Genomic DNA, 13,809 nt, shown 5'->3' with positions numbered 1-13,809 from the left:
AAATGTAGTCGGTAATAGTTCACTATAGAACGATATATTGCGGGCCCTCGCTGCTCGGATAGTTTTTTTTCACTAGCGAGGTTGTGAAGCAGCGCCAGATGAGCCAACAGAGCCGGGGAAAGTATGTGGTCAGATTTGTTTACCAACAGTTCGCCGCCATCTTCATAACAACAGTTCACGGGTTGTTTCGGTACGAATGTGGGACCTGAACTTGGGGATGCCAGCAGATTTATAAGGTAGGTGAGGTACACATACAAAGTACGTATGGAAAGTGTAGCAAATTGAACATATATTTACTTATTATAAAGATTGAAATATAGCATTCTTGTTCTCCTGCGTCGTGTTCATGGTTCTTTGTAACTGTTACGTTACATGTTTATAGATATCGAACGCGAACAAAACGATGTAACAACGAAAGGCGGGACTGTTTTCTAGACGAATAGATGACGAAGTGTATACAGGAATATGTATTTGGTTGTCAATTTTTGTCTCATGTGGCATCATAACTGTCTGTGGGTACTCGATTATACGCCGTGTATTTTGTATCAAATTTGTTAGAAACCGCGGATGCTTTAGTCTTGAGTTCTTACCCAAATTATTCATGTTTACTTCTTCGTGTCTTTGACAAAACAGTTCAAACTTGACAGCCAGGGTTTCCGCTGAATTTTTTGTTGGTATTTTCAATTACATGAGAGGTTACGTTGACGTATTTTTCTGGACTCAAAACTCGTGTTCAAAACAGTGTTGTCAAACAGGAGCTCGCAAAACGTCTACGGGGGAGGGGGGCGCGACTGTGTACATCCTACGATTACTAGTATTCTACGACAAGTACGAGGCACACATTCGGTGTCATGATCGAATTTTAGACATGTTATTTCTAGTATGAACATTTTCTGTGCTGTTTTCATCGTAGGGATTTCCACAAAATATTTCTCTTGTGATAAATACCCCGAAATCTTTGCGTGTAATTTCTTTGACGCATCCTTAGAGAACGCTATAAATAGTCATGGACTCATGGTCAAATTTGTAAAAATTTTTCTACCCAGGGGATGGAACATGATCGTCTTGACATGATCATAATTTGTATTCATGAGACTGAAGTAAAATCTGATGCAGAGACAGACAAGTTTTCTCATCCAAGGCAGTGAAGTTATTGCATTTTGAAAGGTACAGCCTTCAGTTGCAAATGATACCTTTGCAGTACAGGTGGTCTTACAATGTTTACAGCTCTAAATTCATTTTGCGGACCGCATCTAAACTAAACATATATGTGTATAAAAAGTGTGTACAACAATGAAATAAATGTCAGAAAAATGTACTGTTCCAACTACTTCACAATACCTATTTTTTTTCCTGACATGTGATCAGTTGAGAGCAAAAGCTACACACCATACAACTGTTTTACTTTAGACTTTCATTAGCTAAAACCTGGTACCATAAAGGAGATGTCCCAATAAATCGGTCAATCGAACAGAACTTGAATATTCTTTTATGACAACAGCAAGATTTTATCACATAAACTGTGATACCTGAATATTTGTTGTTCGGCTGTTTTGTTCTACAAATCCAAAGGAACAAGGACATGATGTTGATAGGTTGGACATAGAGCTACATGTACATGCAGAGTCCAGTCTGTTTTCCACATTTCATTATTCAGAGAGGCTTCAAGGCCTTGGTCAACCAACATTACATTTCAAAAGACAAACAGACATTACGCAACTGAACGAGATCACACATGGTTTGACGTACAGTCTCAGAGTTTGCAACAACAACTTATGCAACAGAGCTATGCTAAATCTACAAATACAACTTGACAAGGTTGTGGTTACAACTATCCAACCAAGGGGTGAAAGTAATTCAAATATCTTCTCTAAAAGAGCAACATCAACATGGCACAGTCTGTCAACATCAACCATCACCAGCAGTGCTTATTTGCAAATCTAGACTGGTACGGGACTGGAGTAACCAAACCTTTATCATATGAATATGCCAGGTAATTATAAGCTTCTTGTACTGAAAAGTAAAATCTTTCAGCTAAACTACTTGACTAAACTACCCATCCTGAACTACATTAGATTCAAGCAAAGGTGGACTCATTACCCATGTAGGGTATTTACTGACTCGGTCAAACAGACAAGATGAAAAACAAAGTACTGTAAATAACATGGTGGCGGGAGGCATGGATGGCTTGGATGCCTAACGTACGTTACTAATACTAATACAGTTGTACTTGAAAGTTACTTTCATCGTGTCACATTATGTGATTGTGAGACAAAGTTATACATGAACTGTTATCTATTCAGGTTCATCTTCGGCAGAGAAGTCTGTGTCGCTGTTGTCGCTGCCCGAGGCCAGGGCCCCGTCCTCGCGCTGTGGCTGAGGCTGCCTCTGAGGCAGGGGTGGGAGGTTCCCTGCTGCCTTTACCCTGGCCAGGAACGTCAGCAGCAGCTCGCGCACAAAGGTATACTTTTTCGCGGTTAGGATTCGCTTACCCTGTACCTGCCTGATGTTGGCGACACTATACCTGACATACCGTGAGGTTGCCTCTCTGTCTACATGCTCATTCTGAAACAGAAATGTCGTTGTGTAAACCTCATACAATATTTTTTTCCAGCTATGATTGCCATGTATTAGTGTGTACTATAATCTGCATCCACACTGTGCTAATGAAGTTCGTATGATACATATAAACAGTTATACTGCATCTGGTTTTATGGTGCGGATACAAAATGAGATTGTGGGATGTCTTTATCATGTATTGCTGGAAAGTTTTACAATGTAGGAGGAATAAATTGCCAAGATTTACGCAGGGAAAAAAACCTACCCAATCAAGCACGGCCAACCCCATCCGCAGGCCGTAGTTCAGGTCCCCGAAGACTATTCTCTTGTCTACATACTGGAGACAAGAGTTGTTGAAAGACTCTACGTATAGAGTGTCCTTGCACTGAAACGGTAATGTTTTTATAAAGACAAGATAAATAGCTTTGAACCTAATAAACAGATGGAAGTAGTCCCGACACATGTTCTACATATACATGTACTATAAATTGAACATATACAATAGCACACCACATTTCAGGATGCGTGTTGTGTCTGATTACCACCATGTACATGTCACCAAGTTAGTGAATGCTTTACACAGTTTACATGTACAAGACTGATGTACATTATTCCTATCACTATCAGAGCTATTTACTTACAAGTTCACCTGGGTACACTAATTGGATCATATTTAGGCCACACCGATTTAATTTTATGGATGACATCCTCTGAAGACCCCCAAACTAGTGCGCGCGGGCGAAAAAAAAAAAATCCGGCCAAAAATAAAAATGCTACAAAACCACAGGAATACAAACCTGGTATTGTGAATTTGGCGCATTACATAGTGACGTATACGACAGGCCGACACATGCTGGATTTTTGCGGAATATATGAATCGATACTGCTGTACGTATGTACTGAGTTCTTGAGTCTTGGAGCTTCGGTAGCCTGGCTGCCGTCAACCAGAGTTATCACCACCATGCACTACCCAGGCCTAAAGCCAGGCCATAGCCTCGGAATACGTGATCTTTTTTTTTTTTTTTTTTGAGATCGGGCGAAAATCAATGCGCGCGCGGATGTCATCCATAAAATTAAATCGGTGTGGCCTTACCAAAATAATTAGTGAGTCAAGGGCTGAGGGGTGAGTAAAGTGCATAGAGGCACCTTTTTTTACCAGTGAAGTTGAATATTTCAGTTGAATCAAGGACATTCTGTTTAAAGTTAAAACTTTTGATCCAACACAAAAATTCTCTCACCTAGAGCTTTCAACCCGTCACTCTGGTCTTCCTCAGTAGACTGACCCTCAGTAGACATCGTCTACCAGATACCTTTGACCCAGTGTTGACGTCACACTTCAAAGAAGCCACGTGACAAGCTTCACTGGGTCAGTCTACTGAGGAAGACCAGAGTGACTGGTTGAAAGCTCTAGGTGAGAGAATTTTTGTGTTGGATCAAAAGTTTTAACTTTAAACATGTAACTACCAACACAGATGAACTTTCATGATAGTTCAAGGACATTCTGTTACACTTGTAATAGCCCTCACTGTGCTTACCTGTAGGTGTTTGTAATGAAGACCTTGGAAAAGGGGGTGCGCCTTTGCTGCCAATCAGGAATGTTTATCAGTTTTATTGTTTATATCCATTATTTGGAAATTTGAATTGTGCTCGTACACCCCTGTTAAAATAATGGTATCTCACCAGCACATAGTCTTTGGCACTCTTGTAGATGTCCTGGCTTCGGACAAAGTTGGTCAGGAGTTCTACTGCCCGCTGCTCTGTGAGTAGGAGCTTCGTAGGGCGGTAGTTGGGGTCTGCCCTGCAGCGGGACTCTGGGTGGCAGTTGTCGTGACGGTTCTGTTGGCATATGAAGAACGAGTAAAATTAGGTTATATAGCAGTGCCACTGAAGTCATGTAGGAGGTGAGATTATATTCCGTTGCTGAAAAGATGCATGACATTAATAAAATGTGGGATCCAAGTACAAATGCTGTTTTAGCAAGGCAGACAGTCATTACACAACCTCATTTGAAAACTATCTTTTTCTTTCATTTCATTGCAGCACACATTGCTTCCTGGCAAAATAGACAACATGGACATTACCTGGTAGTGCTGAACGATGTTTAGCAGCATGTCCCGTAGGACCTGTTCGTCCCCGCCGCACCTTGCCATGCACCAATAGAAATGTGTCTTCAAGGGTGCCCCTATAGGTAGGAATGTGTGTTTCATTTATTGTGACTTTGGTTTATTTGGCATTGGCATTAGATACCTGAATTGTTGTCATGTTTTTCCACTAAATGTCAATAGTCTATTCCCATAGAGCATGATTATAGACCAAGTGTCTTTTGAGATATGCTGACAAAGGTTATAAGATACGCCAAAAATCAGTTACCCAAGCAACCGTCTAAGAATGCTAGTGGATGCTAAATGAAACGTCTGGTCATTTCCAAAGTCATATCTAGTTACTAGAGTTACTGCTTTTTGGCCTTTTTTCTTTAGATGTCAATTGTCTACACGATTATGAGATACTAGTGTTTTCATGCAAGATGGGGAATATACCTTTGTCAGCAAGCTGGGGATGCCACGACACCCCTCGGCTTCTCACTGGCCCACTGGAAACACGTTTAAACTTCCTTGCGATGGCCTTAGTTGCTGTAATTGTGGCAGTTTGAGTGAGACGTGTCTCATTACATTCCTCAATTGTGTAACAGTATAGGATTGTTTGTTACCACATTAATATCCATGTACATCTGCATACTACATGATAAGTATTGCATGCTGCAGCATGAGTGATTATTTTATTGCTATTTATCTATTTCATTTATTTTTATCAATTTCATTTTTATTTATATTATATAAGGAATCAGATTGGTGTTCATTATCTAACTTGTAAGCCGTAGATCTTACCGTGCCAGGTATCATTAGAATTTGTTGTCCGTGTGCCGTCCGCGTACGGCGGCCTTTCCCGGATAAACTTGTTGATACTCTGGTTCCTGTCATGTGCATGGTCCGACACCTTTACACCTGTTAAAACACAATAGAATAACACAATTGAGTACCTAGTAATAACAGTGTGAAATGATAGCTTGATTTTAGGATCTAAAATGATTTGTTCTGATCATTTGTGCTGATTTGACACAATAATTTAGGTTTGCAATTTTTGTACACAGCATAAGTGAAGAATTTATACAAACCCATCTCATCCAGTTGCCTGTATAGTCGCTCCGTCCCCACCTTCTCATGTTTTTGCGTGCAGGTCTGCTCCTTCTTGGTGACTGGCATGTGTGCTAGGACACGGTGGTTGCTGAAGGGAGGAAGATGAGACGACTTGAAGACCAATAAATGCCAGCATTTCATGTATTGTCATGTTTACAGAACAAAATCAGGGCAGGTGCAAAGTCTTTACAATCAAATCATGTCACTACAATGTATTTATCAGGGCAGGACATACCACCTGCATATGTCCAGGTAAAATTGGAGCTGTGCATGTATTTATGATAAGTCTACCTGTACTTATCCATATCTCATTACATAAAATGGTACACCTTATAGAGGTATAAAAGATACTAGTAGAATGATAATGGTTTCTGAGCAGTTTTGATCCATTCTCCCTAAATTCTGAATAAGATTTCTCTGGTTCATGTACATTTCAGTGTTACCTGCACCAGTGCAGATGTGCTGAAAAAAAGTATATCGAGCCCTGGTGTAAGTACTGTTGGTTACAAACTGGTGAATATTATTGCCAATTGATATCTGTGTAGCAGCAAAAAAAAGGAGCAATTAGGTTTCCCTACATTTGGCCAAGTGCCATTATGTCTGAGCGGTGTGAGTTCCTCCTTTGGGCGTGTCTGGCATCAGTTACAATGCCGACAGACTCATCAGGGACATCCTCCTCATTTGCGGGATCTCCAATTTCCTGCAGGAACCGGGAGTTTGTAAATTTCTTTTCAAACTAGTATTTTAATACAAAGTGTTGTTAGACTCTTTAAATATGTATGTAGCTGTAATTTACCACACTTGTGTATATATAATTGTGTATGTAGTATGGCTTTGCATTGGTTTATCATTTGAAAAGATAGGCTGAGTACTAACAGCATGGGATATACAGAATACTGTACCTGTTCTTTGCCTAGTGCATGATGTTTTATGAAAGTCTGAGGATCAGAATCAATGTGGCCTTGATGTTTCTTGATGCCGGTATGTGGATTTGACACTGGAACTGGACACTTGATATGTGGATTTGTTTGGTGCATGGAAACACTTTGTGACACCAGTTTACCTATACCTATGATAACGTACTGATAAATTATGGCAAATGATTGACTTGTATATAGGATTAACACTTGTTTTCCAAGTAATGGTATACAAAAGAAAATGTTACTGAGACTAATTTCCTGACCTCATTCATGGCACGGTCCATAGATGCCTCCTTCATACTCTGCACGATCTCCGCATACAGTATCATGCCTAGAGAAGAGAAAACTCTTCGTGAATATAATATGTATTTTTAACCTAGCAGTGGTTTCAAACATTTCAATGGTTTGAGAGATTGATGTTGATGTCTGTCAAATAGCCATAGCTATCAAACCTTGGAAATGTCATCTTCCTGTTTCAGCTTGAGCATAACGCAACTATACATCGGAAAAAAAGTACAAGAAAGAAAATACATTGTTGTAATACAGAGTGTGTGGAAGTGACAAATAGGATATCTTACTTTGCTTTAGGGTTTTCTCTGTTAAATGACCAATACCAGCATTTTTGCAGACTCGTACATACTGATTTGGCAGAATGCCACTTGAGAAGTAGCCATGTGCCATCCTGCAATTTGGGAAAAGAAAAATATACTGTCTTATGTACATCAGAAAGGTATTAAAAGTTACCCAGTAATTTACAAGTTTATTCAAAGTATTTGAGGACTGTTATGTACACTGATATCTAATGTGGTGAACTTATTCATGAGTAGAGTGCCATAGAGCATACTAGTGCATCACATTTGGAACATCCCCACCTTCTATTGTATATTTTTCGTCCGTTTCGATATTCATGGAGAAGAATTTATCAGAAAATCCCTTACATATTCCATTTTCTGAGATATGTTTACATATTGGCACAGGTTAGGCCATGTTGATTTGATTATATGGATGACATCCTCCGGGAGCCCCAAAACTGATGAGCGCGTGCGAATAAAAAAAAAGTTTTGCCAAAAAAACAAGTTGTTTTCATTATGAAATCTACGTGGTCATGAGGGTTGAGCAAATGGCACAGAATATGGTTTGGCGAATAATCTAGTCTTCAAGTTCACTTCCTTACAATTTTGTCTTTTTTCGTTTGATTTTGGCATTCTACGACATTGGTATAGTTTTTACTTATTTTTTTTGTAACTTACGGAATATTTTTGCTCATTTTGCAACTGTTTTGTACGATTTACAGTATGGTTGAAAACTTCTTTTTTTTGGAAACGGCCGAAAATTCATGCGCGCGCGGATGTCATCCATATAATCAAATCAACATGGCCTTAGGTAATGTTACGATCTCTCTCCTAACATCTGCTTGGAGATGACACGCCCCTCGGGCCCGCAGAGCAGATAGTAAAGAAGACTTTATACAATAAACAAATGCGCATACCTCAGGTTTACAAGAAAGGGTTGGCCGACGTGCGGGGATGTTGTCCACATGTACTTGCAGCCATTCGCACATGCAAACTTGGCGATGCCTGTGTGGCCGCGAAAGACCAAAGACCTCAGGGTCAACTCTTTCTTGCAACGTTCGCCGTGCTGGAAAATGGTGCCGGCGAGGTGGCGTAGCGATTCCTCTGCCAGCACCATTAGCCGTTGCTCCATCTTATCATCTGGGCAAGGCTGGTACTGAGCCAGGATCGCCGAGGGTGACGGCGACGACGTAGAATAACCATGTGCGGACAAGTAGTTGTTCAGCAACGCCATGATCATCTCCGTCGTCGTCGTGTCCTCGACGCCTCCCATGAGCTCCTTGACGGTCTTGATCTTCTCCGTCATGCCGGCTTTTGCCGCTTCTGCCTCCCCGACCGTGCCGGTGAACAGGCATTCTAGGGTCTTCCTTACATTTCTTGTCGTGTCCCTGACGACCCCGTCCTTCCCTGTCCTGCCCTTCCTCCTCTTCTTGCGCGGATTGCTGGGGTCGTCATTGATGACGGCCAGAGGCGGTCGATGTGCGTCCGCCATACCAGTGTTCTTTTGGCGGTATGAATTTGGCGCTTTTTCGTCTATTGTTTTTAGGTCCCACGAGGTATGATGGGAACAGTTTTTATTGATTCATTTTTAGCAATGAACTGACAATAATAATTGTTTTTGTGTGTAATATGTCCAGGGTATTAAAACCTCACACGCATATGAATAAGAGGATACATTTATTTCTTTGAAACATTTATAAGTGTAGACAATTTTGACCTTTGCTTGGAGCGTATTGTCTGTGAGATTATCTTGGTGGCAAAAGTGACACTTACTCGCGAAAGGTCAGGCTGGCGGAAGAGACGTCATTGATTTCCGGATCCCGCCAGAACATCCCGACGCTGCGAAGATGGCGGGAAGGACGCACCTCACATTGTGCCTCACGCCAACAAGCGAGGAGTATATCCGCGGCTTTATTCGCCATTTCGAGTTTGAGGAAGAGGTAACCGTCGTCAGTAGTGTTACCTGTGAAGGCTGTGGTCAAGATCACCACCACCCACCACCACCTCAAGAACCAGCTGTCTTGGATGGGCCTCAGGACCAACACCCCCCACCCCCTCAAGAACCGGTCGCAGTCGAAGAAGCTCCACCGGCTGCGGAGGCAGTCCTCATCCCGCAGGCAGACGGGGTGGCTGAATGCAGGTACTGCTATTGCAGGCCCTGTGTCACTACCCCCGAGCCTTTGTGGGTAGGGGAACAGGCAGCCTGTGAGGCAAATGCGGCGCTGAGGAAGACAAAGTACCAACTCTTCTGGTCTACAATGGCAAACATGGTCCCCAGCCCATGGCTGGACGACCGTTACCTCAGGGCGAAGGACCGGCGAATGGCTGAAGATGCAGCCCGGGCACCCGCCCGCAGACGGCTAGCCATCTTAGCCGGCGGTGGTGTCCGGGAAATTATGCCGAAGTGCGTTCTCAAGCTCGTCCGCCGGAGATACCCAAACCCAGTCGGAAAACCCTACCTCGGTCACCGGTGGATCTGAGGAGTAATATACCCCGGCCCTTTTCACGGCCAACAAGTCAACCAAAAGAGCTGTATTGTATCGACTACTGATTCAATAATGGTCTTTTATCATATTTTCCGATGCTTGTTGTTTTATGTGTTGTTTTATGCCGTATTGTACGACAACACAGTCCCTTTTCAGCCCTTTATAAGCTGTTGTGACCGTTGCTAATGACTCAGACACGCAACATACTACTAATATAAACTGTGGCAGCTTTTATTGAAATGTCTTATATAAAGAGCCTTTTGGAAAGATGCCGCTTCACCAACGTTTCAGTCACGTGTATAGTGTGTAGGCTGGTAGGTATTTCGAGGAGCGGTCAGGTAAGTTTTTTTTTGTCTGGTTCATATACTTTCGATTTCTTTTCACGCAAGTTGTATATAGTAAACAGAAGGGTGGTGATTATAGCACGTGGTGTCAGATCGGTCAGAGGTCACGACCTTCGAACCGTAAACAGGAAGACATTTGCATATTTCAGTTGGAACTGGAAATTTGAACGTTGGAAAAGTAAGTGCCGTTGTATCCATATTTGCAGCTGTCTCGGGGAACAAAGTACATGTTTCTACCTGGGCCAAGCCTGTTGATTATGAACGTAAAGACAAACAATTTTTGATATAAATGTAGACGAAGGGAAAGCTCGATAACTTTGCCCACTATCCCCGATATTTTCACTTGAACACCACCTTCTGCCAAGCAAGGAGCGCTAAGTTGAAACTCGTCATAATTTTGCCCTTGATCCAAGATTAGAGCAAGCTGCTTTTATTCGTATTAGTATGACTGTTTCACTGACGGAAGAACCGCTAAGTCCACTCCGTAATAGATTATGTACTAACACCAACAGACTGCGCGGGCGGGGTTGGGTGGCTCTCGGGCCAGGGCGAGTGCCCTGAAAGTAACGGTCACCGGTATTCGTATCGTAACGTTCCGTGCATCATGGTGTAGCTGTAGTCGCTATATTTTCCGTCAGATGTCGGCACTACATTATGAGTTGCATCAAGATATTTCTGGAGAAGTATTCAGTGTTGCGTAGCATGGCGTTGCACATGTATTATAAATGTGTAAAACCCTCAGTACTGGCTAGACGGGCATCTGGCTTGCCGAAGCGGTGCTGGCTATTACTCGGCGCCGTGCGGGGCTGCACCGCGGGCCGGGAAAGCTATCCCGTAACCGTCCGGCTGCCGCTACGTTCGTATTTTTTTTGGATTGACGTTTGCAGTTTGAAGTTGACACATACTCATCACACAAAGACCAATAGATTTGTTATATCAACGTGTAACGTGCTTTTGAAACACTCATTACACCCGGAGCTCTCTCCCCGATGTGAACACCACGATGGTTTATGTCAGACTGAAGTCGGTTGTTTATGTTACGCCTTTTATGGTGGTAGGGTCAGGTCATTTTATAGTGTAAGCGTGCTCTTTAAATTGTAACAATGTGTCAACAGTATATAACACTGTTCACCAATTGTCCATACAATGTATCCGTTACAATTGCCGTGCAATAACCGTGATTGGTTGATTGATTGATTGATTGATTGTGAGTCCATGTGGAGTTTGTGGTAGGATTTGGGGGATCAACTAATGGTGGGTACTTGACAGGAACCAACCAGTGTTTATGACCCGGCCGGGCTGTTTGCGTGAACGAAAAATAAACTTTTTTTTCAAATTAAGGATATACTTTTTTCTGCTTTGTTGCCTTATATTGTAATAACAGTTGCCTTATATTGTAATTATTGTAATTGCAGTTTCATAAGACTGCCCAATGTGTGATAGGTCATGCTGAGGTCACATTTCCAAACCAAGGCCGTACCGCGCCATGACATTCGGTTTTTAATTCAACGCTTTCCGTCCACTTCAACCAAATTATCATGATGCTAATAATCATTTCCAAACCGGGACCCGGCCGGGCTGTTTAGATAAACGAAAAATCAACAATTAATATCAAGAACATATGCAAATAGTTCCCATTATCAATCTTTTAAAAAACTATTTTGTGCTCTGTTGTCTTTAATATAACACGTTCCATAATACTGTCCGGTCCGGTCCCGGTTTGGAAATGTGACCACGGCATGACCTATCACACATGAGGCACCGATATTTGGCTTTGGAGAGAAGACACGGTGCCGTAACTGTGTGTAAAAGGTGTTTGATAGGGGGTGTACAGGAGATTGGGGAATATGATCATATTTACTTGGATACTGTGGCAACAGCCTAGTAAAACAAACAGAATGAACGTTTCAAGTGGAATAAAAAAACTAGGTATGGTGACCTTTTTTTGTATACGTATTTGCATGTTAATTTATTTGTAACTTTGCTTGTTTATTTATTTCCATATTAACAAAATATAAATAATAAAATAATAATGGATAAAACAGGAGGAGGCGGTGGGCAAAAGCGTATTCAGCCTATGTTAAGCCGTCCGCCTCTCTACTAAACAAAATCACAATTGAAATAAAAGTATACATAAGGATTTCTTACTCAAGGAACAAAACACATAACCTTCTGACGAAGGTAAGGCCTAGGGGAAAATGCTGTGTTTCCTGTTTCACTCCTGAAAAAAATAGGGTCGGTAGGTAGGGATTAATTTTTTTTAATTCATTTTTTACACATTGGCAATCTCTGAGTTATCGAACTTATACATTATAGTTTAACACTAGGTAAAAACTTCCACGAGGCACTTATATTTCAATGTTTCAAATAAAATAAAATAAATAAATGTTAAAGTTAAATTCTGTTACAAAGTTTAATTCTGTTACAAATCTGATGATACATATCCTTCAATAGCCAGAGCAAGCAGTTTTATTTATTTGGATACGAAAAGAAAAATTATGGTCCTTGCAAGGTGTACAAAAAAGTCTAGGGTCGGCAGTTTTTTCTATAGGGTCGGTCGGGAAACAGGAAACACAGCATTTTTTTCCTAGGTCTAAATAAAGGTTCATTTTAGGAAATCACAAGCAATGTTTATGGAAGTGTAACTTACCGCAGCTTGGTACGGGACAATAAGCCCATTTCACCCTGGGATCCCTGGTGTGGCACCAAAGTCTTGTAGCACCAGAAGGATTCCGGCAGTAGTTTTCCTCCAGCCCACCTTTCGGATACTTATAACTTGTATAGCTGTGTGTATGTGGTTCCTGACTGCTCCAGCGTTGACATATTTTGCCTGATTCGGTCACTGCGACCGTTCCTCTGTAAGATCTCCCGTCTCCCGTCTGGCAGTCTTCGAGTTGAACAAAAAGAAAATTATGTAGTTAGTGTTTTAAGTTGAAATTTTTGATCCAACACAATTCAAAATTTTCACACCTAGAGCTTTCTACCAGTGTCTATGGTCTTCCTCGGTAGACTGCCCAGTGAGGCTCGTCACGTGACTTCGACATTGGGCCAAAGTTGCCAGGTACACGATGTCGCCGTTAGGTGAGGGGTGACTGGCCCTGATGTAAATAGCCTCAGTCCACCGAGGAAGACCAGAGAAACTGGTCGAAAGGTGTAGGTGTGAAAACTTTGTATTCTGTTGGATCAAAAGGTTTAACTTAAAGCATGTAATAAGTACCAACACAGATGAACTGTGATGATAGTGTAAGAAGTGATCATGCAGTTAGATATGACAGAAAGATAGGACATCTTATCTTCCAGAAAAACATTACAGTCTGGTAATGTCTACTAGTTTCTTGTTCAGCGATATTATCTTCTAAGACCACACCAATTTATTCTGTTGCTTCTTGTATTCGCCTGTCCATTTTTGTCTGAATTGCAAAAAAAATATTTTAGGTTCTGAATCAACTCCAAAATTCTCAATAAAAGACATATTTTGGCCACAACGGTTGAAGAAAGTCTTTTTCTTCCTAGTTGTTCCATGTAAAAATGCAGTGGTTTACATTAATAGTTCAAAATTTATTATTTGCCAGCCTTTTATGATGACTTCATGGCTCTTATTGTAACATTTCTGGCTATCATGAGGTGTCTTGGCCTTCTTTTGGTAATTATAACTTACGAAAAATATCAATAACGGTACTGTCTTCATTGTAAGCCTTTTAAGGTCGTGACACAAAAGGACAAGTACAAATAAG

The 13,809-nt window shown here is 41.4% G+C and overlaps 1 protein-coding gene across 1 annotated transcript; it reads right to left on the bottom strand.

The window, feature by feature from the left end:
- Window positions 1-2,295: 2,295 nt before the first annotated feature.
- LOC109476627 lies at window positions 2,296-7,650 on the bottom strand. The gene is made up of 9 exons (XM_019777630.1): window positions 6,937-7,650; window positions 6,332-6,453; window positions 5,732-5,841; window positions 5,445-5,561; window positions 5,097-5,189; window positions 4,641-4,741; window positions 4,240-4,395; window positions 2,825-2,944; window positions 2,296-2,565 (listed from the first exon to the last, which is right to left on the bottom strand). Exons 1-9 carry the CDS (start codon window positions 7,000-7,002, stop codon window positions 2,296-2,298), a joined length of 1,155 nt encoding a protein of 384 aa, XP_019633189.1. The 5' UTR covers window positions 7,003-7,650.
- Window positions 7,651-13,809: the final 6,159 nt, after the last annotated feature.

This window comes from Branchiostoma belcheri, unplaced genomic scaffold (assembly GCF_001625305.1).
Source record: "Branchiostoma belcheri isolate BF01 breed outbred unplaced genomic scaffold, Haploidv18h27 scaffold382, whole genome shotgun sequence".
NCBI lineage: Eukaryota > Metazoa > Chordata > Leptocardii > Amphioxiformes > Branchiostomatidae > Branchiostoma > Branchiostoma belcheri.
This window is presented reverse-complemented; position numbering and strand designations above follow the sequence as displayed.